The sequence below is a fragment of the Tetrao urogallus genome (assembly GCF_951394365.1).
Source record: "Tetrao urogallus genome assembly, chromosome: Z".
Classification (NCBI taxonomy): Eukaryota; Metazoa; Chordata; class Aves; order Galliformes; family Phasianidae; genus Tetrao; species Tetrao urogallus.
In genome coordinates this window covers 48,528,231-48,556,217 of record NC_136816.1, presented here as the reverse complement: position 1 = coordinate 48,556,217, position 27,987 = coordinate 48,528,231, and the positions used below count along the sequence as shown (strand labels likewise).

The window sequence follows — 27,987 nt, the reverse complement described above, 5'->3', positions numbered from 1 at the left end:
CTAAGAAGTCAATTTCTCCAGCAATGCTTCTATTCCTTTTGTATTTTTATTCAGCTTCAACTTTGGAACAATTTTTTTCAGTCCTTTTTTGACTGCATTTGTCACTTTTTGATCAGTGCTTCGGAGAAGGCTACAAGAAGAGGCAATGGGGAAAATAACAAGATGACAAAAGTCAATATGTAGTTCCTATGAAAAATTGTCCACATGCGGAGACTAACTACTTTAAGAGACAATAGAATATAACAGTTCACCCTGACCTATTAGAGAAAGATGTAAAACTTTCAAAAAGTATGAACATAATGACTTCTTTTCTCAGCTGAACCAGCCCTCCTCTGTACAGCCTTGCCAGGCAAGAGTGTCAGCCCACGTCTAGGTCAGCCGGTATCAAGCTCACTTCCATTATTGCTGTCTTTCTTGCAATGCTGATAGTAAAAATGGATGTAGTCAAATACATTTAATACATACAAAGTACTTTTAATATTCTAATTATGCGTTTCCTTTATTGCAAGACTCAGAAACTCAGTAGGTCTGTTCTTTACTAGACATTACCTACAGGGAAAAAAAGATAATCTTTCCTAGCTAACTTTTCCTCATAAGAAATGAAGAAATCCATAATAAACCATAGAACGTAGCATAATATACAGCATAATATTCTGTGTTTCCACCTCAGTTGTCCTTCTCTCCCCTTCTTTCAAGGTAGTAGTGTTTAAATATAGTAGTGAAATGTTTTATTACAATATAAAGTAGTAGAAAGAATTACAGAATCACAGAATCGTAGGGGTTGGAAGGGACCTCCAGAGATCATCGAGTCCAACCCCCCTGCCAAAGCAGGTTCCCTACAGCAGGTCGCACAGGTAGGCGTCCAGGCAGGTCTTGAACATCTCCAGAGAAGGAGACTCCACCACCTCCCTGGGCAGCCTGTTCCAGTGCTCCGTCACCCTCACTGTAAAGAAGTTCTTGCGCACATTTGTGTGGAACTTCCTATGCTGCAGTTTTGGTACTATGTATACCAAAGAATGGTACACATAGTTTGCCAATTCAAAATGTTGAGTAAACACTGCCTAAAAAGTTTACTATTTTATACAATCCATATATACAATCCAAAACAGCATTAGAAGTTGCAACCAAATAAACCAGGTATGTCCAACCTGCAGCCTACTTTCTACCTCACACCATTGCAGAAAAAAAAAAAAAAAAAGTATAGCTAATGGTGGTGACTATGTTGAAAAAAAGTGTTTTGCTGCTGAAAATTTGCTCTACCAAACAGTTATTGTGCTCACTGTGTCCGTTGTAGCTTCCTTGAAAGTAAGCAGTTTAGTACTGCTTACTTCCAGAAAGTAAGCAGGAGGCATTACTTTAAGAGCAGCCTAAGTATATACAGCCCAAAACAATCAATTCTTGTTCACTCAGTGTGGCTCAGACAATCCATTATGTTGAACATGTATGAACTAAACTAAGATTGGAAGCAAACTGAAACACACATGTACTGGTACCAAATAGGCTGCATGATGCTATTAGTCTTTACAAGCCTCACAATTATTCTATTTGACTTAAATATACAGATACTTAAAACCATGTTTCCTTCATACTCTATAAACACGACTTTAGCGGCCCTTCTGTACCTAAAGGAGGCCTCCAACAAAGCAGGAGACATTTTGTCAGGGAAAGCAGGCACAGGACAGGGGTAATGGCTTTAAACTAAAAGAGTAGATTTAAATTAGACATGAGGAAGAAATTCTTTACTTAGAGGGCAATGAGGCACTGAAACAGGCTGCCCAGAGAAACTGTGAACGGCCCAGCTCTGGAGATGTTCAAAGCCAGGCTGGATGGTGCTCTGGGAACTTGCTCAAGGGGAAGGCGTCCCTGCCCATGACAGGTGGATTGGAACTAGATGATCTTTAAGGTCCTACCCAACCCACATCCTTCTATGATTCTAAGCAGTAGACACATCAAGCTGAACTGAGTAAAGCAGACAACAAATTACTGGTGCTTAAGGAGAGATTTGTTTTGTCTCCTTAGCAAAGTCACTTGAATTTCATCTGATAACATCTGTACGAATATATGTAAAGCTGCTTTCAAACTGCTAGTATCTATAGATATTTCAAGACACTGTTTTTAATATGAAACATCTGCATGTCTCACAGTACTGCCAGAAGACAGTATAGTCTTATTTTCCCTTAAAGTTCTTCTGGTAAGCAGATGTCTATGTATGGACAGAAAATTCTACAATTAAAAAAAAAAAAAAAAAAGTGACGTGAGAATGAATAAATAGTTTTGTGTACCTGCACTGAAACATATAACTCACAAATTCAAAAAATACTGAGCAGAGATAACAGAAATATAAGGAAAACAGCACCTATGACATTTTGTGTACAAAACCTGATTTACAGTAAGCCCTTCTGTAACATCTGCAGAGCTCTCTTACAATCTTATGATGCTTCCCATGTTTTGTGCTTGTCCTCGGCCAGAAACAGGTGCCGAAATCTTTTACAAAAGTCAAAAACAATAAGGCAGTGGAAGGCTGGTGTCTGAAATGTACCAGGTATCTAAGCAGGTCACTGCACTCAACGAGCTGCACGTTAATTGGTCAGTGTGCTTAAATGACCAGGAAGCCATAAGCTTCATATGGACTGAATGGGCAGTTCTGAAATTTTGATATGCAAAAAAGGCAATGACAGAGCAAAAATTAACTACAGTTTTGAGAACATGCAGCATCTGTAAATTACCTCTATAAGAGAGATGTGAGTTCCTTCATGATAAAAGGACCTCAGTATTTTTTTTTATATTAGAAAGCAATGATTTTATTAAGAATACTGACTAAATTAGATTTATCATTGTAGTATGATTTAGATAACTCCTCTTTACTTTAATACATAGAGTAAAAAAAAAAAAAGAACTTCAAACTACAAAGGATTCAGATGAAAATAAAATTCCAAAATAGAATAAAAACACCATACACCAAAACAAAACCACACCTCACAACTGCTTTCTCTTCATCCAGTTAGGCGAGGTTCAATTTTTCTGAAAAGTGTCTGACTGATAGTCTAGGGGATGAGTTCCCCTACTTGGTAACAGAGCACCTGTCAAATCTTTACCCTATAGTGACATGTGTCATACCAGAGAGGGGTAAAAGTTCACATTCCTAAGATAAATAAATTTGCATAAATTAACATACATGAACACATGTTTTGTGCTGTCTTCTATAATAAACACAAAAAAAGTATTTACATATTTGCAGAAGTGTTCAAAAGCTATTGAAAAGCTCTTCTCACACAGACAGCTGAACAGCTCTTCAAGTATGATTAATGGAAAAAATTCCACAACTTACTTCAAAATGTTATTTGGACAAACAAAATATATTAGTACATAAACCAGCAACAATATGTGTTAAATGACTCTCCTCAGTCTTAAGTTAGAGAAAAAAGTCCAAGCATTAATACACTGTCACTGCACAGGCCTTATAAAAATCTCTACTGAACATCTGTGCAGAGGATTAGATTACTTATAGGCTTTAGATGCATGTATTGAACTTGCAAGAGGCAAAGAAAGCATTACAATTTTATGAACAGAACTATCTTTACAGCCAGATCTATAAGACTACTGTGATGTTGTGTAAACTGTTTTTTAATCTGGATTGCAACTACTGTTCTAATACCATTTCTTCTCAGAAATAATCTGAATGGCAATGACTGAATAAACTTAGTATAAAACTCAGATTTCAGCAGTAAGACTCGTATTAGTTAAACACCTTTTGATTCATCTTGCAAAAGTGTGGGAATGTCAAAGTATCCTCACTCAAAGATAATAAGAAAGATGGAAAGCAAACATCAAGGAACCTACAGTAACAGTAGGAGAGGGAGTAGCTGTGGAAAAGGGGAGATGGTGTTTTCATTTTCAGAACCATTTTGTCTGTTTGAATTGTTTGCCAATTCTGCCTCAGACTAAGCCTATATGAGTAGGTCTTAAGGCAAAACCTTCAGTTTCCATGACTAATGTTTAGTTACAGTGTGAAAACAGCAACGATTAGTACCACTGTTGGCATATGATAAAGTGATAGTAATCTGATTCTTTTGTGCTCTTTTTGATCTCTAGAGCTGCATCATTAAATAATTCCAAGTTGCAAGCCAGTCAGCTCATCATTTATAATGATCTATTCTGAATACTTATCTTTTTATGAAAACATACCTGGGCTCCATGATTAAGGCATCACGACACAGTAATAAGTTACATAAAATAAAAATCTGCATTTTGTGCAAGCTGACCCCAGTCACAGGTACTTCAGGGTAAGCTATTTTAATGTAGCTATTTGTGGAATCCTCCTTTAAGCCTTTTGTGTTTGTAAATACATGGTAGGTACACTTAAAATTAATTTTTTAATCTTATTATTTTTCCAATATTGAGTGGCTTCCTAGAACTGTAGATGCCCAAGCTCAAAGAAAAACCCTTGGAAACCTTGGAAATGCAGCTTTGAATTTTTGCAGTATCTTCTTCCACTGCAGATTTACCATTGGCAAAAAAAACGAAATCTCTGCCAGCATAGTGCCAACTGATAATTGCTGAAGAAATTATACTTAGACCTAATAAGAAATAGTCACGAGCCTTACATACCAACAAAGAACAATGGCACCTCGGTTTACTTCTGCCCAGGTCTTCAAATTCTCAATACCAACACATTCTATCAATGCTCTTCCAAAGCAGCCTTTAAAACACAGAAGAGGGGCAGGGGGAGAAAAAAAAAATTAAGATAGTACCCTTATATAAAGAAGCAAGTTAAAAATTTTCTCCAACTGCAATTCGAGCAAACAGTTTTTAGCCTCTATGTGTTCATGAAGTTATTATCCCTTAAAATAATTCAGTGCAATGATAGGTTTTTGAATAGTTTCTAATACTTCTAATACTAGAAGTATTGCTTAAAATTTAGCCAATTGCAACACTGGGTGACAGCTTACTAGTGTAAAGTATTATCTACTTTTCAATTTTTTCAAATGATTTCAAAGGCTATCTATATCTTAAGGCATACACTCCAAAGTAAGAACACCACAGGTACACAGCTATATTTGAAGAACTGAACTTGAGAGTGAATTATCTTACAATTTGTAAGCTGGGCAAACTTAAGAGGAAGTAACCAAAGGTACCCCAAACTTCAGCACTCAAACACTGATGCTGTTTCTCAGTATCACTTCAGATTAGAATTCCAAATGAAGAACAGGTTAGTTTTTATTCCACTGTTCCACACGTTACAATAATTTGGTTGTTTTTTAATGCTGATGCCATACAATCACACCAACAGTACTTAACGACACATAATTCAGTGAAAGACAAAGAAACAAAAAGTAAAAAACTTGTGTTTAAAGTGGAAGCTATATACTGCAAACATAAATTAAGTCACGTAACCATCATAATATCAATTAGTGTAGTCTCCAAGAGATGTTCAGATAAAACATATCTTTGAACGTATCCAATAATTCACTTACAAAAAGAAGTAGCAAAACAGCCTCCTTTCAGAAACATTTAATAAGGCCCAGTGATCTCTCATTTTTCAAAGAAACAGCAGAAGGCTGAACACAGTAATTATTAATAGGTATTTCAGGTCTGATAATTCCACAAGAAAAAGCCCTCTACGCACAAGAGAAGTTCTCTCTTGTTTACCCTACGCCAGCCACCTCCATTCATTTTTCAAGTTTTTTATATAGGAGAAAAAGTAATCTCTATTAGTATATGGTGATACACACACAAAGATTTTGCAGTTATATAATAAAATGAGTTCCAAAAAGGCTAAATTAAGATGAGAACATCTGTGCCCAATCTCTGCCTTCTGGGATATAAAACAGCAAAGATGTCCTATTTTTGTGCCTGAATTACTGTAGGAACAGTCATACAGTGGTACCTCAGCAGCACTAATGAACACAGTATGGATTACAGCTTGGCTCACAAGCAGTAATGAAAGAAGTCTTTCTGTCAGAAAAGCTTTACCATCTCTATTATTATCCTTTAAATTGCTGTGAGTCTGAGCAAAGAAAAATATTTTAAGCACAGAAACTAACACTGCCCAAATACGCAGTAAACTCAAATCTGCAAACTACACATCAGTACTTGCTTTGTAGGAGAAAAATGTGCCTTTTATGTTCTGTCCATGAAACACAATTCACAACAGCAAAAAAGACAAAATCAATGATCTTAAAAGATAAAATTTTCATTAAATATGTTTACAGAAATAAACAGAGCAATCTTATTTAGGCTATATTACAGATAACATAAAAGTACAAATTTGATCAAATAAGGCTAAATTTCTAACATACCTTCTTTCCCACTCTCTCTCATTTTTTCATCTTGCTCTATTAACCATTTCAGCACTAAATGACCTGCTGGATGCTCTGCAATGTGAAGCTTTAAAAGGGGAAAAAAACCCACAAATAAATTATTCAGTGACATTTCAAAATCCAGTTATATTATAATGCCTGCACGCTTTACTTATTTCTTCCTTTGCAAATATCTGAATATTTTTTGAAAGTTAGCAGTTTGTTTTTATTCTGCCTTGCAGCATCTAACTTTCATTAGTATTAACTGTATTTTCTGCTCTTCATCAGCTAATATCCACCACTCTCAGCACTTAATGCTTATTTAGTAGAATCTCTAGTTCTTCTACAAGAAGATCTACGCTTTCATTATTTTCATAGACTCCAAAAGTCGCCACAGTACAGCTCACAGAAAATCAGAGAAAGCATTAGTTCATTATACCATAATTATAACAAATGTGTATTTTAAGAAGCAGAGGTAAGTGGTTTTGGAAACAAGAGCTTGAAGACAGGTGCTTCTTCTAGTATGTCCGGGTGTAAAGCCCACATTTCACGGTGGTGGCAAAGAAGCAAGAAATCTAGTTAATTTGTTAAGAATGGGTGATATTTTTAACATTCTTCCTCCATCTATAAACTGTCTTGATAGTTCTGTTCATACCTGAAGTACCTCTATTGCCATTTTCCATAGGCACTATGGAGGGAGGGGCACTACAAAATTCAGGGAGGCTGAGACAATTCAGCAAAACTACAGAAATCTGGAGGGCATCTTATTTACATAACATTTTCCATTTTCTAGTCTACAGAGACTTTTGTCACTGACTTTAACTCAGCAAAACAGTGGAAAGGTTCCCATATATGTTTTGAAGAGACAGTCATACTGCAGGAACAGCTGTTAGCTACGATCTTCCCTTGCATGAATATATTCGTTCCTGAAAGCTAAGAGGCCCTGTCATTCTCAGTGTTAATAGCTAAATGAACTATAAGAAGTTACTAACTGCCTGTGTTACATGACTGTCAGCTACTTTCCCACAGAATATTTAAATTAGTTCTGGAAAATTCAAGACCAGGAAGTATCTTGCTTCTCAATTCAGATGAAATTCTAGCTCAAGCCTTCATTATTACATACACAATAAGTTATTAAAGGAACATATCAGAAAACAAAGTGAGAAAACTTCTAGCGTACAAGTTTATTGTAGAAGTCCATTGGCTTCTTACATTAAGGAAAAAATACGCAGACTTCATGTTAGTAAGCAAATGCACTGCAAGATGTCAAGGTCTTATGTCCTGTTACATTACCTGCCCATCACGGCCACCTGGAACCAGCTCTTCTGCTGCTAAATTAGCAATTGCATTTAGTGTGGGCTGAATGTCACCAGTAGCTGTTCTTAAGATGTCAGCAACCAAGACAAAGGCAGCTTTGTCCATTACTACTTCTTGGGTATGTTCTTGCAAATACTCTAGCAAAGGTGGGGAAATGGCTTCCAGGAGTTCTTGGTGGCGGATTTCAGTATTCTTCTTACTGATGAAAGAGAAAGCAAATTAATGCAGAAGATTTGCTCTGTACGCACATCAAATCAGAACATACACGTTCTTTGAGACAGCTAAAAAATGGTTAAAGATCAAAATAATTATTCTTCCTTGTTCCTCATTCAGTTAAATGTTGCACACATTTTAAGAAAACAGAGTAAGAATGTATGTAGCCTAAAATTGTCATTAAATTTCACAAGAGTAAGTTTTTCATTAACAATGGTAATTTAACCTCCATCTGCTGGCTATTCATTTTGTAATTGCAACTACTGAGAGAGACTGCTTAAACAATTCACTTTAAAACTCTAGCAGCTTCAAAACCTGACAAGCATCAATATCAGTACAAGATAAGTGGCTTAAAAAACATTAATTTTAAATTTTTATTGCTATATCTAAAGGTCTAGCAGACAACCTAACGCAAACAATCATCGCATACAAACTTTAAACAAAAAACAGAAAAGCAAGGACTTCAGATTGATATATAATAATAATACTTATACACTGTAAATAATGTATTATCGCATATATTTCAATAAAATTAAATTTATCATTAGGGAAAGTTGCACGAACATTTCTGGACTCTAGGAAAAAGAACGTCATATCTCAGTTACCTATAGGCATTTCCATCACCCTGCTGCAGAAGTGTGATGATTTCTGGAACAAAATGTGCAGGGTCTCTAGGACTTAGCAAGTACAGCAAGACTTTTTTTCCATGTTTGTTGGAAATTAAACTGGCCAGAGAAGCATTTAATTCCTGTAGAAGTGAATAAACAGCAATAAAACATTAATGAAGTAGTAGTTTTTGAGCCACCAGTAGTTACGTATTTTTTCAAATGCAAAGCTTAGAAAAGGAAAACTACATACCATAAGATTCATATCTACTTGAGAAATTAAAAAAAAAAAAAAAATAATCATGTTTGCAGAAGCTAAAGAAATGGAAGAAACGTTAATGTTTAAGACAGGTTCATCAACGTCACTGATTAGAAAACACTATGAATCAAGTTTATTAATACGTACAAGTACAAACAGCAACACATATTCTGGTACATCATAATTGTGTACAGACATGATTTGAGTAGAAATAATAACCTCAGTAGACCAAACATACAAAAGATCATCTATCACATTACCCAACAGTGATCACTGATACCATGCCGACTTTCAAACAGCTGTATAGACAGTCCTTGAGAACGGATATCCTAAAGTGATCAGGGGATCAGGGAAGACCCAACAGCAAAAAAGATTCCATTGAAAGAACAAATCCAACTTCTGATGGCAGCACCATCAGCATTACTTGGAGTTTATGCAAGCATTAGAAGAAAGCACAGGGCTTTCCCTAAAGACTAGCTGATGGCTGGCAATAACCATTTTGTAAACTTCAGAATGAGCACCTCATCCCTTGTACAGTGAGAGGGCTTGAGAAGAAATACTTGTGTTGTTTTAGTCTGTACGTATTTGCATTTTTACCCCCTTCTTGATGAAGACTCCTTCAGACAGCAGTGCTTTACACTAGTACTTTCAGAATTCTGTATACTATCAATTTGTTCATTTTGGAAGTATATATAAACGCTAACAGTTTAAAAATTGGAGGAGGACTGTACATGGCTTTAGGCACTTCCATCACATTCTATGCGCCTCTGCCCTTAAAAACCCCTTCACCACTTTACCCCCACCATTTTGAAAATTCTTTCGGCAACAGCTCATAAAAGGAACTGAACGATAATATGATTTAAATCACTCCCCCCTCCTCTGCCCTCCCCCCCCCCCCTCCCTTCCCCCCAATAAACACTAGGCCTGGTTAGTTGCCTTTGAATAAAATAAAATATCATGAATATCATATCATAAAATATCCTGAATTGGAAGGAACCTACGAGGACCATCAAGTCCAACCTGTGACTCACACAGGACTAGCCATATTTTGCAGACCCTTCTTGAACTCCATCAGAAACAGTTTCCTACCATCTGACCTGAACCTCCCCTGACACAGCTCCTTTGTGACGGAAGAGAAAGGGACAGGTAGCTAGAAGCTGGCAGGAAATGGTAAAAACCTTCATAAACTGTAACGAGCATCAGTTGGATGCAACACTTCATGTAGTTCTTTAGTTTTTAACTCAATCTTCACATTCCAACCCAGAAGAAAGTGTGTCTAAAGGGGAAGACCCCTTCTCCTTGGCGTGTACACTGAGATTTAGATCTGTGTGTAGTTATTTTTACATGGATGACAGATGTTCAAGTATTTCAAAACTTAGAACAGGTAAATAAAATACTTAAGTTTAATACAAGCAAATACAAAAGACTTTGAAATCAAGCTACAACACAGTTAATTAACATAATAAAAACATTTATCTCTAAATCTTGCAAAAGTTCATTTCTCCCACTATTTTTGTGACTGATTAATCACAGAATTTACTTGCTTTAGGTGCCAGAGCTATAGAAGGTACCAGCAGAAACTCTAAATGACACAACTGCACTCCTTTCAATGGAATCTTCTCCCTAACGATACTTGCTCAGAATATTCCCAGCAAGAGCTTACCCACTGAAATCTGCCTGAATTCTAAACTCTGACAAGCATTCAATATATAATTCCAATCATATATGAGGGTTTAAAGCAACATAAATTATCTGATCCAGGATTAAGGCCACATAGCTAAGAAATTATAAGAAAAGACTTTCCTTTGAGGCTTTCAGGAGTTTGCCATTCTCCCTCTACCTAAAAAATTCCCAACCATTCTTTCAATATAACGAGCAATGCATTTTATAACATAAGAAAAATAAAAACACACAAAAGAAAGACTTGGCAAGTGTTGCTTTTTTTCTTCCCCAAGTCTTTGTCTTCTTCACATTAATTCAGCTTTTAGTATGGACAGAGAGGTAAGTTTAAAAGGTATTTCAGAGTCTAATTTTGTTTTAAAGAAAATATTGCATTCTCAATTCTTCTACAGAATATACTTCAGTATTTGATTTCTTCATGCTTCTGCCTCTTCGTCAGACACTAGCTCTCATCCCCCATCTTAAGAGCTGGTTTTGATCTCATTTGAGAAATTTTTCATTTTCCCTGATGTCTTTTTCCTTTTCCTGGCCAGAAAAGCTACTTCTGTGCAAGAATAAGTTGCCTACACACGCTCTCCTTTACTTCTCTGTCCAGTACGATGACTAAACAGCAAACATTCAGCTATCCGGGGTATTATCAGGAAGTTTCAGGTGGTGGAAAAGATACAGAGTATTCAGATGCTAAGTGACATAGTGGAAGATAAAACCAAGCATAGTATCTTATTTAATAAACCCTCTGTATAGCAGGGCGCTTGAAACACCCTACAAAAGTTCATCAGTGATCTTGATGAAAGATAGCTTTGATTTGTTAGGGCCTATTTGTTTGGAACTTGCCCAAAGTTCAATCATTCAGTGGACTCTGGAAACCAGCTGTAATCGCAGGTTGTATAATGGAGAATCACAAGTCACCTCCACAATGAGATGCTTTCACTTTACCACACTAGAGAAAGGGACTCTGAAAAGAATTTCCATGGTAGGGTAAACTAACTCAGTATCTCCTGACAAAGTTCCAAGCAAAAACAAAGCAAGCCTTGTCATTTTCTCATGACAGTGTCATGCAAAGCATTTCCCTCATTTTTAACTCCCTGCCACTGGCTCTCAATTCACATGTATCATTAATGTGATGAAACCCACTGCATAAGTATGGCTATGAGCACATTACAATATACATATATAATATATACATTAATATTATTTTATTCATGTTAGAATTAGTTCTGCATTATAAAGCCCTTCTTCTCAGTGTGAAAACAGTAAAAACATCTTATAGTAATAGTAAGAATTGCATGTAAATGTGACTTAAGTAAAAATACTTTATGAAAATTCGTTTTTGGAAAGAAGGCGGGCAAATGGGACATTCCAAAAGGAAGTAAATGCAGACAGGACTATACTACTTTTTTTGTTTATTGTGTAATTACATGCAGTTGCTGCAAAACAGCTGAACTGCTCTCATGTTTCAGATGCCTATATCCACTTTAGAAACTAGATGAATATTTCAAGGATTTTTATCCCAAACATTAGTTATCATTTAACTGTCAACTTACTGAGTAAAATGTCAAGCTTTGATAGTTAATGTAAGCCTATGGCTTTAGCATCCAACCAAGAGTCTCCAAGTACTTATTTTTTGTAAAAAGTTTTGTTATGCTACAGTCAAACACGTTGCCATATTTCTGTTCTGCCATACCACCAAGATCCCATCTGACATCATGGATGAACACAATAAAGTTGGAGGCATTACTTTCAAAGCAGCACACATACCAGGAGAGCTTAAACTTATGACGACATTTCTTAATCTAAAGAGATTCAAGTCATTCCGTAGTCCGGATGAACATGTACAATTGTTAGCAAGTAATGAATCTAACTTAAATTCAAATTCAATAAGTAAATGAATAGAAAATGCCGAGTTCTTTTATGACAAGAAAAAAGTGACACAAAAAGAAATAAAGTTGGAAAGGGCTTAAATAATTTCTAAAAAGTGGATGGATTCTTACTGTCATACTCTTGTACAATGAAAAATGAGATAATGCCTGTGTTTCAGGAAAAAAATAATTACTTACAGTTATAATTAACTGTTTCACAAGTTTAGTGTCGTCGATGCAATCAAATGCTGCCAACAAAACCAAATGAGAAAATTCACCCTGCAAGGATGGGAACAGAAAACTTCAGTGGCACAGTCAATTTCTGTGAACAATTCATTTTGTAATAATTCATTTTGAACCAACACTTAAGACAGTTCAACATTACCTGAGCATACAAGCTAATTCTGTCTGCGTCAGAACGAGAAGCCTAACAAATCTGAAATCCAGGCTTAAGAGAAGCCTGTTTCTAAAACTGTAGATAAATTTGATCTGTCATTATACACTGCTATATTGCTTTATCATATGCTAGATATTAACCCAATACAATTGTATAATCATCACCTGAAATCATAGGATTTGCTTTGCTGGCACGCTGTATTCAGATTTTCTTTCACAGAAATATGAAATGGTTTGGGTTGGAAAAGCTCCAAACCCCTGTCATAGGTAAGGACACTCTCTACTTAGATCAACAAGCCCAAAGCCTCAAGGATCCTGGCCCAAGTTGATTCAGTCAAGGTCATCACTGGCTTTCTAGGCTGCAAGTTCTAGGCTGCATCACACTTCCAGGTGTTGTCAAGCTTTTCATCCACTTGTACACCAAGGCCTCTTCTGCAGAGCAGCTCTCTGCCCAGCCTGTATTCACATTTGGGGTTGCCCCAGCACAGATGCATGCGCTTGCACTTGATGTTGCTGAATCACATTTACTAAGGCTCATCTGTTGAGCCAAGAAGATTCCTCTAGTTAGCACCTCTTCTTCTCCAATATGTCAACTGCACCTCTCAGTTTAGCACTAAGTTGCTGAGTTGGCAGAGTTGCTGACAATGCACTCAATCCCACTGTCAAAGCTGCCATCAAACATGGTATGTAGTAGTGGTCCCAGCAGTGAACACAATTAGCAACTAGTTTCCACTTGGACACTGAGATGATGACCACACCTTTTGAATGTGACCATCTAGCTAATTCCTTATTTACCCAGTGGATTATCCATCAAATTCATGTATCTGCAATTTGGAGACAAGGATGCTTTGCACAAATACGAGCAGATGACACCATATGCTTATCAGCCAACACTGTAAGCTCTGCCATGGATGGTAATTTTCAGGAAACTTTTTTGCCCTTCGTGAAGCCATGCTGGTTGTCACCAATTATCACCCTATCCTATGTGCTGTGACACAGCTTCCAGGAGGCACAGGGCTGAGCCTAATGAGCCTTTAGTTCCCCAGGTATTCCTTCTTTCCCCTTTCTAAAAATAGGGTTATGTTTCTCGTTTCCAGTCACGGGGAACTTCGCTGGAGTGCCTCAGCTTCTCAAATATGATGGATACAGCTGACTAAGTTTATTCTCCTGTTCCCTCAGGACTCATGGATGCAAATCATCAGGTCCCACGGATTTGTGAACATTTAGGTTCCATAAATGGTTTCAAAGCTGATCCTCTTCTATAGCTGATCCTCTTCCTAGTCCCTGCTTTTGTTTGCTGGGATTTGAGGAGTGTGGCTAGAACACTTTCTGGTAAAGACTGAGGCAAAAAAAAGTAATTCAGTACTTCAGCTTTCTCTATATGCCAAGTAAATAGGTCTCTTGTTTTCTTTTGGAGAAAAGAAACATCCTGACATTTTTGTCTAACTTTCTCACTGTTAGGAACATAGCTCTCGAGAACAGAGGAAGTGAGCCTTGAGTATCAGCCAGGTTTTTTGGGACACCTATCTCTCCAGGGCTTTATCCCACTACGCCCTAACAACCAGATCCTGGAAGAGATCGAAAAGTCTTCTACCGTGCATTTGCTTAAAACTGAAATGAAGTAGATACTATAGTTCTGTAGAGCACGTATCTAGCAAAGTCAAATCTACACAGCACAGGCAGAACCCAATTCATTTGCATGTCAGTGAGATTATATGAGGGTGATGTCAAACCTTCAATAATCCCAAACTGTTTTAACTGATATTTAACCTGTTTCTGATTTTTGCACACATATTTTGGTATGTCAAAAATCAGATAACATTACAAAGGCCAGTGGTCTTCAAAGTCAAGTGTGCAAGACAATCCACTGGGGTATGAGAAAAATGTTCTTGTACCATTTGAAAGTAAGAGATACTTTTGAAATTGCATTTCTCATCTTTTTTAGTTTTAAAAAGTGTAGGTTATTATGTATCTGTTATATCACTACATCATACTGTATATTATTAAGAAATAAATGTACATAGTGGGGATAGGGTTGCATGATCAAAAAAGCCTGGAGACTACTGACTATGCTATTAGTAAACAGAACATCACAGCATCCATACGGAAAGAAATCTAAAAAGAGATTATTATTTTTTTTGCAGGTGTAAGAACAGTGCTGTCCAAAACTACAACTGCTACTCTGTGCCCCAATCTCCAATCACAATCCCATTCCTGGAGGTGCTCAAGGCCAGTCTGGATGGGGCCGTGAGTAATCTGGTCAAGTGGAAGGTGTTCCTGTCCACGACAAGGGGTCTGGAACCTAATGATCTACAAAGGTCTCTTCCAACCCAAACTATTTTCTGATTCTATGACTCTTACACAAAGTAAATACAGACTTCTTCCACTGTATATCAGTTCATGATTAGTTCATTTTGAAGCTCCCACACTTAAAAATCTGTGTCATGGTTTTTAAGTAATAACCTTACCAATGACATCCCCAGCACGTATTAAATTTTAATCTCTATCTAGAAAAGGAAGTATTTCAGTCACAACAATCTGAGCAAGGGGTAGTATAAAAACAAAGTATAAAGACAGACTCGAACATACCTGCTTTCTTTCTGTCTCAAACAATTAATTCTCCTATACATGAATTAAAGAGCAAAGCACTGCAGGAGAAAGAATTACAATTTACTCTGCTGCCTGAAGGAATAATACTGCATGCAGTGCACACAATGAAGCTTCTCGGTGCCTTCAAATATATTAGTATAAGCTGCTGATTATTTCAGACTATTTACTACACCATCACTACTGCAAATCTAATTCTGGGATCTCATAGCTGCTTCCAGTTGCGCAGTACACACACACAAAAAATATCAGCCTTTAATCATACAATAGTTATTTCTGATATATTTTTATTTATAACTAATGAACACTCACCGTAGCTATTTTTTCAATGTATGTCTTCATAGTTTTCACAATAACTTTTCTGTCCTATCCAAAAAGGAAGGAAACTCAAGTGAGCTCATAATGCCAGTAACTCTGAACAAGTGTGCTCTTATTTACTCCTTCAAAAAGACAACTTCCACTTTGCTTCCTAAAACTAAAAATAGTCACTGAAGTCCAACATTTGTACTATGGCAGCACTCAAAAAACAATGCAAAGGGTTAAATCTGAATTTACAGTCTCACTACAGTCTCATTCTGTGAGGTATCTACATGTTTAGTCCAGGAATGGGAGATCCCAAAAAGAAGCAACTTCAAAAAATCTACATACAACCACTTATTTTCTGTCAGTTACTTACAGAATAGGAATGCCCTTCAACTCTTTGTTTGGAAAGAAGCCTAATCAATATGACCAGAAACTCTGAAGCAGAGATTCTACTTGCAAAACCCCTCAGAGCAAGATTTGTTTTTGGAGAAAGCTTCCTCTGGGTGTCTCCTTTCACCTATTATGACCATTGCTCAGTCTTTTTTAGATACATCACTAATCTCCAGTACCTAGCAAATTCTTTTTTACAAAAGTATTTGCTTTTTTTGCTAAGCAAAAAAATTGAGATGTTATTACAGCATTTTCAAGAACTGATGGTACACACCTTGAAGAACTTCAAGAGATCATGTCAGCAAAAACAGTTCTTTTTTTTTTTTTTTTTAAAGTCTTGATATTTTAAAAGCAAGTATTGTTTCTTTCTTATCATTATTTTCCTACTGCCAATTCCACTTGCATTAAGAAGTCTGCAGGATGAATGAATGGCTAGTAAGAGTTTTATGTGCTAAGCCAAAAAATACTGCTGAAAGGAAAAGTAGATGCTTCCATTTCACAAATTCTCACAACAGCACCCAATTCTCAAGTTCCACTACTTACACTTGCCTATGTAAGCGAAACAGGACTACTTGTAAATAGAAGAACCTATGTGAACAGTAATGCAGATTGGGCCTAAATTCAAATAGAAAGCAAATAAACATTACCTTGGGGGTACCATGCCATAAACAGTGCATTGCTACTCTGGCTCCATCATGAGTGTGTGCCAGGTAGATGACAGCCTCTCTGATAGCTTCTATCATTTCCTGAAGAAGAAAAGGTGATTAAATAAAAAGGAAAAAGAACAACCTGTGGAATTTTTCATGTGGAGACATCGAAACAATTTCTGCCCACAACACTACAGAGAATATTACCAGCCCTACAGAACTACTCACTGCCTTGATTTACAAAAAGTAGCCTCCAAAAGATCTCCAAAAGATCAAGGTCTATAAATGACACAAGTCTGCCCACTCCAAAACTACACTACCTACTGTGTTAAACTAGTACTATACTGAAGCTTGTCTGTTGTCCCATTAGTGAAAATTCTCAGCATGGTTCTCAGAACTGACAGATATTAGAAGAGACAACTACAACTATTAATTTAGGGAAAAAAACAACCATGAGGGCATACAGTTCATTTATACACAAAGGACATCAGCGAGAGAATATGAAGAACTAAAAGTCATTTAAATATCAAAAGTCCCTAGAAAGTGCTCATTCACATAACTGTCATCACTAGTTATGTGCAGAGGCACAGACAGCTCTACAAAGAGTTTCCAAATGATGACATTTGCACAAAAACAGAATTAAATTCAACAAACCACCCTTTGCACAAAAAGATTATTCAAGTGGTACCAGGACTGCACAAAAATAAAAACAAAGAAGAGACACATTCTTACTCCTCTTGAAGTAGAAGAGCATTGTTAATTCACAACTATTTTCTGTTGAATTACTATAGAAAACTATACTCAAAAATCCTGAATTAGGTGAAATATCGATTTAGACTAGGACACGAATAATCTACCTCACTACTCTTATCTTTGGCTTTGTTCATCACAAGCTCAGCCTAGGTGAAAACAGGGGACACACAGTAAGTATGGAAAGCTCCACATGGCCTGGATTCAGATGGTGCTGAGCTGCAGAATGAGGACAATGGACAGTGGTTGGAGACAGGTCAAACTAGGTGAGATACCACTGCATTAATGTGAAAGCTCACTGTAACTAAGTCTTCATACAACACCATTCCCCAGTTACTCATCTGGAATCACCAGATGTAGAAGGCTGGCATTTCAGTGTATTTTCTTTTAGAGGCAACACTTTCACAACATAATTAAAGCTACTTCATTAAAAAGCAAAAGAAAACAAAATATAATGAAAGAATACTTACAGATCTTTGTTTTGGAAGAGCATGAGTGAAAAAGTCCAAAAATACTTTATGTACCAGCGAGTGTTTTATCACAGCCTCTCTGTATTTGGAAAGAAGAACTAAGTAAAAGCCCTCCAAAAGCAACAGTTCTAACAGATGTCAGCACTACTTCCTCTGTATTTCCAAAAAAAGAAAAAGCATGGTGTGCAGAAAACTCATAAGACATGTATGATGTATTTACAATGTGTGGGAAATTCTACCAATAGATTCAAAAACCTAACAAGACATTTTATCTTAACGACCACTCAAGAAGTTTATTCAGGCACACCACATTCTTTAGAGTTTGACCAACTGATTTGGGCAGGTACTTCATAAAAATTAAGATATTATCACAGCACTAAGGACAAAATCATCATTTCTTGCTACCCAATGCAAAAATATTAAAGGTGAAAGAGAAGCAGTGTTATTCTTATACATCATCTATATACATCAGCAGGTGTATACAAGTATCATCATCTCAAAAACAAACAGATGCATACTAGATTGACACCTGTAAGTCAGTTTTGGTCCTTACTTTTGTGCCATTGGTGTAAGTATCTGCTTCATTTCATCTAGAATGGCCTCTCTCTTCTCAGGCTGAGCTTCTAACACTTTATCCAGTGTTGGGACAAGTGGTGTCTGAAATGAACACCCATTCAGAGTTTTAATTATACCTTTCCCAATGTTAGAGTTCATAGAAAATGTTATAGTCCCTTGTCAATCAGCAATTCATTAACAATATCACAAAGAAAATGAAATGTCTGCAAACTATCAGTGTAGCTACATTGTGTATGTCAAACTATACACAAAAATACATCTACAGGTCTGTGTAACTGTTATGAGCAAACAAAGCTACCTCTATGGCCTGAGCTGTTTTCTGGCAATTACAGCCAGCTCTTCATGAGGCTGGCAGGTACCTGGTAAAAAAAAAAAAAATCACACTAAACTGGCAGTGTGTTTCTGAAGAAAAATTTTGCAAGACAGCATACATAGATGTCAGAGGGTAATACATCAATGAACTAAGTTAGAGGTACAAGAAATTCCAGGCCAAGAAAAGCATGGGAAAGGAATACTACAAAAATCTTCTATATACTAAAGTTTACTGGCATCTAGTTTAAACGCGTGCACTGTAAAACCCAATTTCTAAAGGTTGTGTACTCCCAGAAAAATTACAGTCCACGAACAAAGAAAGTAAGCCTTTTCTGTTAAAGTGCTGTTAAATGCTTTAATTAAGTTTGAGATAACCTGAAATAAAAATGACAATATAGTTCAGACGTTGTTGTTAAAACCCTCTAAAATTCTAAAAAAAAAAAAAAAAAAAAAAAAAAAAGGTGAGGTACAAAAGTCACTCTGAAGTAGTTAATAATTGGGGAAAACAAATTTGTACATAGTAGGAAATATTTATTTCTCTATTAACAAGAAACAAAAATCTGTAAGTCAGCAGGGAAAAAGAAATACTAGGTCAAAAGAAAGGAGGTAGTACTTTTTTTTTTTTTAAAAAAAAAAGATCTGCCACTATCTGCAATGTATATGCATCTAAATGATTTCAAGAATTTGGATTCAAATCCAAATGTTCACTGGAAAAAGAAAATAAACCAAAATTGCATGTTGTATACAGAAACAAGTGCATCTCGCTCACACTCAGTTCTCACAGTATAAGATAGTTTTTATGTAGAAGCCATCTACAGCAGTGATGGGGAATTAAATCACAATCTTATCTCAGTAAGGATGACTATTTCAGGCTAGACACTGTAACAACTCCAGCTAAGCCAAGAGAGCGGTGAGGTGCAGGCACAGGCTGCCCAGAGAGGTTGTGGATGTCCCATTCCTGGAGGTGTTCAAGGCCAGGTTGGATGAGGCCCTGGGCAGCCTGGTCTAATTAGATATGGAGGCCGGCTGCCCTTCATGTGTCAGGGGGGTTGGAGCTTCATGACCCCTGAGGTCCCTTCCAACCCAAGCCATTCTATGATTCCATGATAAACACTGGACTTCAGAAAAAGCTCATACATGAATGTACTTCACACAGATCAAGCTGAAGAATACAATCTTAACCTATAGCAGAAATGTGCAATTTACTCGTGCATTTACATATGATAAATTAGAATGCATTTGGATATAGAAAGGAATTTTACTGGAGAATACTGTACGCAAGGGAGGTATCAGTAACACAGGGCACTGGATGACAGAATACCTTAAAACAAAAGGAATAAATCACCTTGTAAACCTGAAAAGTATTTCCATATAGTTCTTCTGTCAGCATATTTCTCTGTTCCAGAATGGCTTTGTCATTATATGCATATTCCACTACAGCAGATGCTTCAGCATGACGGAGCATTTTTTTCACGTGACCTTTAAAACTTTTTATTATTTCAGCAATTTGTTGTTTTGTCCTGTTTCACAGGGAAAGATTGATAGCAGTAGTTGAAACATTAGGGAGGATATAACCTAGCAGTAGCTTCATTTCTGGAAACCTACGTAGGTGATAAGTATTAGCAAACAAACCAAGAAACATACGCAACAGGGAGGATAATCTTTATGATATTAAATAGTACATTAAAAGTACAGAAAGGTAGGCATCCACAAAAGTTATAAAGGATGATCAAAGATACATAAGAAACCTGTGGATAACTACAGAAGGATAATTTCCTGAAACACTATGCTTCAGTGAACACTGCCTTTACAATCTAACTGTTACCCATAAAAGGCACAAAGCACATATTTGAGGGCTTTACCTGCATGTTTTCCTTAGTAATATGTGTTGCTGTACTTTTACTTCTTGACAAAAAGAGAATAGCCATAGGAAATATCAAATACTCACTTTACAAACATATTGCCATAGACATAGCTTTTTTAAAATCATCATGGATGATTTTAATAGATAAAGAGTAACACTCATGCTGGAAATCAAAAATGCAAGATAAATAAGCAAATTCACTTCATACTCACCCATACATAAGAAACTTTTTCACAATATTCCTGGAATATTTTGACTTACTCAACTCCACAAGGCTATCTAGAAAAAAGGGGAAAAAGAATAGGCTCACTTTGATCTTCCTTTATATCAACACGTAAGTAATGGCTTTGGGTTTTGTAGTGCCTTTCAAGACCTCACTGGGAATAACACATCATGTCACCATAAAGTTAACAGTATTTATGAGAAAACAGCACAAAATCATACAGGTAAAAGGCAGATGGGAAAAAATACCTTTTAACTCTTCAAATGTCTCTTGCCTTTGCTTGTCATTACCATATTGAATAAAGCACTGGATCACTCGAGTTGAATCATGTGCAAATGCTAGCTGCAGGACAGAAATGTTCCATTACTCTAGAGCATTTGTATGATACTATGCACCAAATTTATTTTACATTTTATCTCCAACAGAGCTTTATGCCACATGCAGCACATAATGCCAATTACAATAATCACCTGCTAAAGCATACTAATTTTTAAAGTGTTTTTATTACTTTAAAAATATTCTATAAAACAACACAGAGAATGTTTGCAATTGGTGACAATTAAGAACACCTGTTACATACATGAAATATTCAGTACCGAATAAAAACTCATTTTCACTTGTGTCCTATGGAATTTCAGAATGAATGTTACCAAACAGTTTCAGTTCTGCATGGCATATCAAGAACCACTCTAGGATGCAGCAACATACATTTCCAGGCAAATTCACATATTCCGTGAATTAACTGTACCAAAGCATTCTTTTGGCTTAGGATCAAAACAATACTTCTGCAGCACATTACCATAAAGCAACAGCCAGAACTCTGAGTGGCTGATTGTAAACTTCACTTTCAATTAGTTTCTTTAGACTTGGCAAAGCATCCCTGCACTACTGTCCTCAAATCTAAGAGCCAAATCAGCCTTGCAATCCTATTTTTTTTCTTTTTGGGAAAGACTTGCAGCTAAAATAACATTCTCTGTAGCATTTGGGAGACTGGGTTGGTACTGAATTATATAAACAATTCACCATTTTTAAAAGGAGCTTCTGTGAACTTTGCAGGTTATACAGCATTTGTTAATGGCATTAGCTTTCCTTACATTTTTGATTTTTCCATGAAGTAGTTTTTGTAGCTCATTCATCAGCTTTTCCCGCTTCTCCTTATCACATTTCTTCCTGCAGGAAGAGAAGTAAAGCAACCTTAAGGAAACTGCATTTTCACAGGTTGATGCAGTTCTATCTCTATGTTAAAAAGCAAGGCATTACAACATATTATGAGATTAACTCCTGCTAATCCACATTTACACTGCCATTAATTAAAGCTGAGGCATAATAAAGTGGCTTTAGTGCACTACTTTATTTAGTGCACATAATAAAGTGCTTTAGTACCAAACCAGATACTCATACTTCAAAGTCATTTTCTTAGTAACAACTTTAATTAGCCCAGAAACTCAATTCTGCAATCAGAACTGTTAGTGCCACTAAGATACAGAAGATCCTTAAGTGCCTTACAGCCAAATGTAGAAAACATACAATTAGAGCAACACAACAAAATTAACTCCTCTTTCTATCATAAGGCCACAGTCCTGAATTACACTTGCCAAAGAACACTACCCTCCAGAAAACACTAAAAACCTCAACAAGCTTGCAGTGATCTAACTGCAAGATTAGACTAAAATCTGTGGTTGATCGTTCAAAAGACAAGACAAATCCTCAGACATCTTACTCTACAAATGAAAAATCCAGATATTTCTATAATGATGAAAGATCACACTTCACTTGAAGTCTCTGAAGACTTGCATGTAATGGTGTCATTTCAAGACAGTTCCACAGTGAAAACACAGCTTCACAAAAGTTACCAAAAGGAAGTACTCCAACTTATGACAATGAAAGACAAAAAAAAAAACATTACCTTCTCACGCTCTCCCATATTTGCTTTGATTTTACAATTATATCATAATTACTTTTATCATTAAGTTGCCTGCTTTGCTTTAACTCCTTCTTTTTCTTTTTGAAGTCATTCCATTTAGGCTTCTTAGAATCTGACTCTGAAAACAGAAACATCAGAAACACTTATTTTCTATAGTTGAGAAGAGAGGAGCAAGGGAATCCTTTAAGTGTGAGCTGCAGTAACTCTTTGACTTCAATTCCTAATGTGCCAGAAGCTTTGTCTGCATTTTCCCAGCACAAATATTTCATAAACATGCTAAGCTGGTAGTTTCCAGTTTTAGAATAGCAGAAGAACAAGGCAAACAATGATTCTTCTCCTCAAAGCTCAAAGGATGCACTGCAAACATCTTCACAGCTTCAACATTGACCCTAGATGCACCTACCACTCTGTGACTGTACAGACCCAGTGAATTCTCCCTTTAGCTCTTCCATGCAATCCTGTACACCCTTTACAAGGTACCTCGAAGACCAACCAGTTCCAACCCCCTGCCATGGACAGGGCTGCCATCCACTAGATCAGGCTGCCCTGGGTCCCATCCAACCTAGCTCTGAACATCTCTAGGGATTGGGCATCCACAGCTTTGCTGAGCTAGGGCCTCACCACTCCAAGCAACAAATTCCTTTATTATTCTTTATTTTTATATTGGGGAGCACAGAACTGGATACAGTACTCCAAGTGAGGTCTGACCAGGGCAGAGTGGAGGGGAAGGATCACCTCCCTTGACCTGCTGGCCCACTCCTTTTAATGCACCCCAGCGCCCCTGAGAGGTGAGACAGGCCTCACAAATGAAAGTAAAAAGGCAAGAAAGCTTCACAGTGACTGACAATAAGGAGGGTGAAGGGGCATAGTTAGAGATAGTTTATAGAAGCAGGAATGTAGAGCTTGTTGGAAAATAAGGGATGGCAGACACTGGGTCTGGGATAGTGAGGGGGATGAAGGCCATAAAGATAAGGGTCTGAGCCCGAAGACATTTGGCAGGGAGGTGATTAGATGTCCACAGGGCAAGAAGGAACCAGTTTGGGGGGATGCCCCCCCAGAAGGCCAGGAGTTTACAGCAAAAATGGTCAGAAGCCTTCCTGAGGAAGACAACAAGTCTTCATCCCACAACCCACTGTGCACGTGCAGGATGAAAGGGTCTGCATGCTAATGAACTCTCGGAGGTGTAACGAATGTGCATCCGAATTCTGTGAAAACTATTGATTATGTGTTAGCTTGGCCTATATCTGGAGCATGACTTTTCCTGACGGTGTGCAAGTCAGGTGATCTATCCCCCCTCGCACCTGGTGTCTGCCCAGCACTGAATAAACTGTATCTGCTTTGTAATCTCACTTGGGTTACAGCGTTTGATTCTGCACGTCACTCACTGGCCTTTCTGGCCACCAGGGCACACTGCTGGCTCACACACTGGCCAATCTACCATCCACCAGGACCCCCAGGTCCTTCTCCATATTCTGATGGCATATGAATTACTTAAACTCAATACTGCACCTTTATATTTGACTTCAAGACAGCTCATAACTAACTGCTGGTTTTAATGACTTCGGCCCACATTTAATCAAGAGAAATAAACCATTACACAGGAGACACTAAATCCAAACTTGGAGTCACTGAGTCAATTAGGAAAAGTGATTACAAGATCAGCGCTGAGGAAGACAAACCAGTATGAAGTGCATACCAAAAATCTCAATTTCATCTAAGTCAGCCCTAAGAAAAAAAAAAAAAAAAGTTGATCTACTCACCTCTCTCTGTGCTATCCTCATATTTCCTCTTCTTTGCAAGCTTTTCTGTTTGCTGTTTATTCTTGACTTGTTTGACACTAGCTCTTCCAGGTCTTAAATTTCCTTTCACAGGCTTTTTGGAAATGGATGTAGGCTTTTCCTCCTTATCTCTTTTACTATGAAAAGTCTTTGAAGGAACTGAATCTAATTAAAAAAAAAAAAAAAAACTCCACAAATTAAAATATTACCCTAGAACCATTGTTGCTTCAAAGTAACAATTATTAAAACAAGAATCAGACTACCTTGTCACACCATACTATTTTTTTTTTGTTTCTCAAAGCCAGTGTTTTTTGTTTTGTTTTGTTTTTTTCTTCAGTCCATGAGTCCCCCTCTCCTGCTCAGTTTTCCCAGAAAGTTTTGCCTTGTCCAAGCACTATTTTAGTCTACAACATAAAAGCCCAGGTACAAAAAGGATTAATCTGAATTAAAGATACCAAAATCACAAGTGCCACAATTGCCTCTTCACAGTTATGGTCAGAGCTGTTTTGACATCAGTTCCGACCATATTTGAATATGTTAGATAGTTGAATACATATTATCTCAATTCTAATCCATAGCACTTTGCACAACATGGCTTCAACTGTCTAGTAATTCTTGCTTTTTAAATGGAGGAAAGCAAAGACCAGAATAAGAAAAAAACATCAACAACTTCATATTTTTAACAAGAGTATTTTAGCTCAACCAAATACAGCTGAAGGGCTTACAATCCTTTAGCTTTACTTTTTTCCAAACTGTTTTAATTATTCACCATTACTATAGCTTTGAATGTGACACAGAATCAGACCATGGCTGAGCTTGGAAGGAGCCTCTGGGTCCATCTGCTCCATCCCCTGCTCACATAGAGTGACCCAGGGCAGGGTGACCTGCGCAAAGTCCAGATGGTTTCTGAAGGTCTCCAACAAAGAGATCCCACACCCTCTCTGGTAAATCTGTCACTTGCACAGTAATGAACTGCTTCCCAGTGTTCAGATGGAACCTCCTGTGATCTAGGTTTTGCCCTCTGCCTCTTGTCCAGGCACTACTGAAAATACCATGGCTCTTCTTCTTTGCACTGTCTTTTGCAGTATTTATGGGCACTGAAAAGACCCCCTCGGAGACTTCTACTCTTCAGTCTTAACAGTCCCAACTCTCCAAGCTTCTCTTCACAGCAGAGGTACTCCAGTCTCTTTGTCATCACGGTGATCCCTCACTGGTCTCTTTTCAGTATGCCTACATCTTCCTTCTACTGGGAGGCCAGAAGTAGACAAAGGACTCTCAGTGTTTCTAAGACAGCAGCTGAAGAAGCATGCCTCCTGATGTGGTGACAACACTGCTTAACAAAGCTCAGGTATCACTCATTTGTTTTGCTGCAAGGGCACACAGCTGGCTCATAGTTTAACTTACTGCCAACTGGAACAGCAATACTTCTTCCATACAGCACAGCTTTTCACTGGGGTGGCCACAGCATGTCCTGATGCTGTTCCTCCCCATTTGCAGAACTCTGCACCCAACTTACCGTCAGCCGATTCCTCCAGTCTGTTCAGGTCCGTTCGGATGACAGCACAGCTCACTAGTGAATCAGTGACTCTCCCAGCTTATTTTACCCACGAGGTTACTAGGAGTGCACTCTAATCCATCAACCACGCTAACAAAAATGTTGAACAGCCCTGGACTCAGTACAGACATTAGAGGGCTCTGCTCATTACTGGCTTCCAACCAGACCTCACACTACTGATCACCATGTTTTAGCTCTCAGCACTGTGCCAGTTTTCAACCCACCTCACTGCTCATCCAGTACTTTGATCAGCTTATCTTAGGATGTCATGGGAGATGGTGCCTTACTGAAGCCCAAACAGAATACGGGCACTGTTTTCTCCAAGTTCACCGGGCCAGCCATTTCATCATAAAAGCTCATCAATTTGGTCAAGACAGAAATAAAGTTCACACGTACAACAATCGTTTAGTCAGAGCTCTCACGAGCAAGCCTTTGCCTCCTTACCGTCATCTTTCTTAAACTTTCTTTTTCCATGCAGCTGTTTTCCACGAGGTCCTTTCCCGCTCTTTCCTGGAAACTTCTTGTTATTCCAGGCTTTCATCGCGACAACACTGCAAACGGAGAAAGAAACAGCGTTACACCAATTCTACGCCGCTAACGTCACAACGAATCACGACCCTGAGCCCTTCCCGCGGCGGCCCTGACCTACCCGGGGCGGCGGCACGGCGCTGAGCCCGTCCCCGGTTGCCGCCGCCAGAGCGCGGCAGGCGCCCGCAGTCCAGCTCCGAGCTCGGCTGGTGAGGCCGCGGCTGGCTAGGCCCGCACAGCCCCGCGTCCGATCCCCACGGCCAGACCCGGTGTCGGCACCCAACTCCCGGACGGCGGTGGGCGCCGCGGCCCCGCTACTGAGGACGGCTTTACCTCCTGGCTCCTCCGACTCCTCCCTGTCCCGCCCGCGGTCACTCGCTTCGCGTGTGCCGCTCGCTATTGCCGCCGGCGTGCTTTACGGCGGCGCGCGCCACCGGCATCAGCTCTCCCGAATGATGTCGCGCGACAGTGTCGTAACAGGACCGTAAAGCGCCGTGCGGAAGCGTGGCGCGCCCTTCTGCCCTCCCTATCCGTGCCGTCCCCGCTCGCCTCGTGTTCGGCGTGACCGAGCTCCTATAAGCTACTGCACGGCGATGAGGGGTAGCAGCGGTGCGGGAGGACGGCAGGCGGAGCCGTTATCTCAGCTGTGCCGGCCTTGCGAGGTCGCGCCCGGCTCTTCGAGGGACCCTCCGGCTGCGGTCCGTGGCCGTAAAGCCGCGCTTATCTCACCGGTGTGCGTGGTTGTGAGGGGAAGTCAGAGCGCCTCCTAACGCCTCCCGTAAGGCGCTCAGCTGAGTTGAGAGAAGTTGTTTGATGAATTAAGGCTGATGTGCCACGTGGTTTAGTGGGGAAATACTGGTGGTGGATGGGTGGTTGGACTGGATGATCTTGGAGGTCTTCTCTAACCTTGGTGATTCTGTGATTTTTTTTATTTTTTTATTTTTTTCCTGTGCAGATGGTGATGGTGATACTTCTGAGAAAGCGTGTGAAGTAATTCTGAACAAAAGAACAGAATTATGCAGCTGTTGTCCCACAGCTCGGAACGCTGACAGCATGTGCAGAAAAATAACATGAAAATGGAGATCGTGGTCTGAAGCCTGGCCCAAACCAAGGGTCACACACAGTGTGTGCTTTGAAATGCTCTGCATCTCTCTTTGAAAGCCCACACATAGGTCTCCACATCAATTGAGTGATCTGCTTTCTAGTGGCTTCTTATCAAGAATTAAGACAATTAAGACTGAAAATACATTGCTGCATTTATCTTGATTGCTATAATACAAACACCTCTCACAGAATAAGGCAAGTGAACGTTTTGAGTGTCAGCCAGAGACTTCAAGTCAGTCAGTTTACACATTCAAACATCCATCACTTTTACAAAATAGTTACAGTTCTTTAAAGTTCTTCAGGTACCTTAAAACAGGGTTGCAGTTCA

The 27,987-nt window shown here is 38.4% G+C and overlaps 1 protein-coding gene across 1 annotated transcript; it reads right to left on the bottom strand.

Annotated features, from left to right (window-relative positions):
- On the bottom strand, positions 1-26,568 carry PUM3 (pumilio RNA binding family member 3; the record flags this gene model as incomplete). Its single annotated transcript, XM_079548736.1, has 17 exons — positions 1-130; positions 4,609-4,699; positions 6,300-6,387; positions 7,593-7,815; positions 8,435-8,577; positions 12,431-12,511; positions 15,548-15,601; positions 16,576-16,674; positions 17,796-17,874; positions 18,349-18,452; positions 20,029-20,203; positions 20,760-20,826; positions 21,019-21,112; positions 21,865-21,940; positions 22,677-22,812; positions 24,455-24,637; positions 26,472-26,568. 17 exons carry the CDS (start codon positions 26,566-26,568, stop codon positions 1-3), a joined length of 1,920 nt encoding a protein of 639 aa, XP_079404862.1.
- Positions 26,569-27,987: the final 1,419 nt, after the last annotated feature.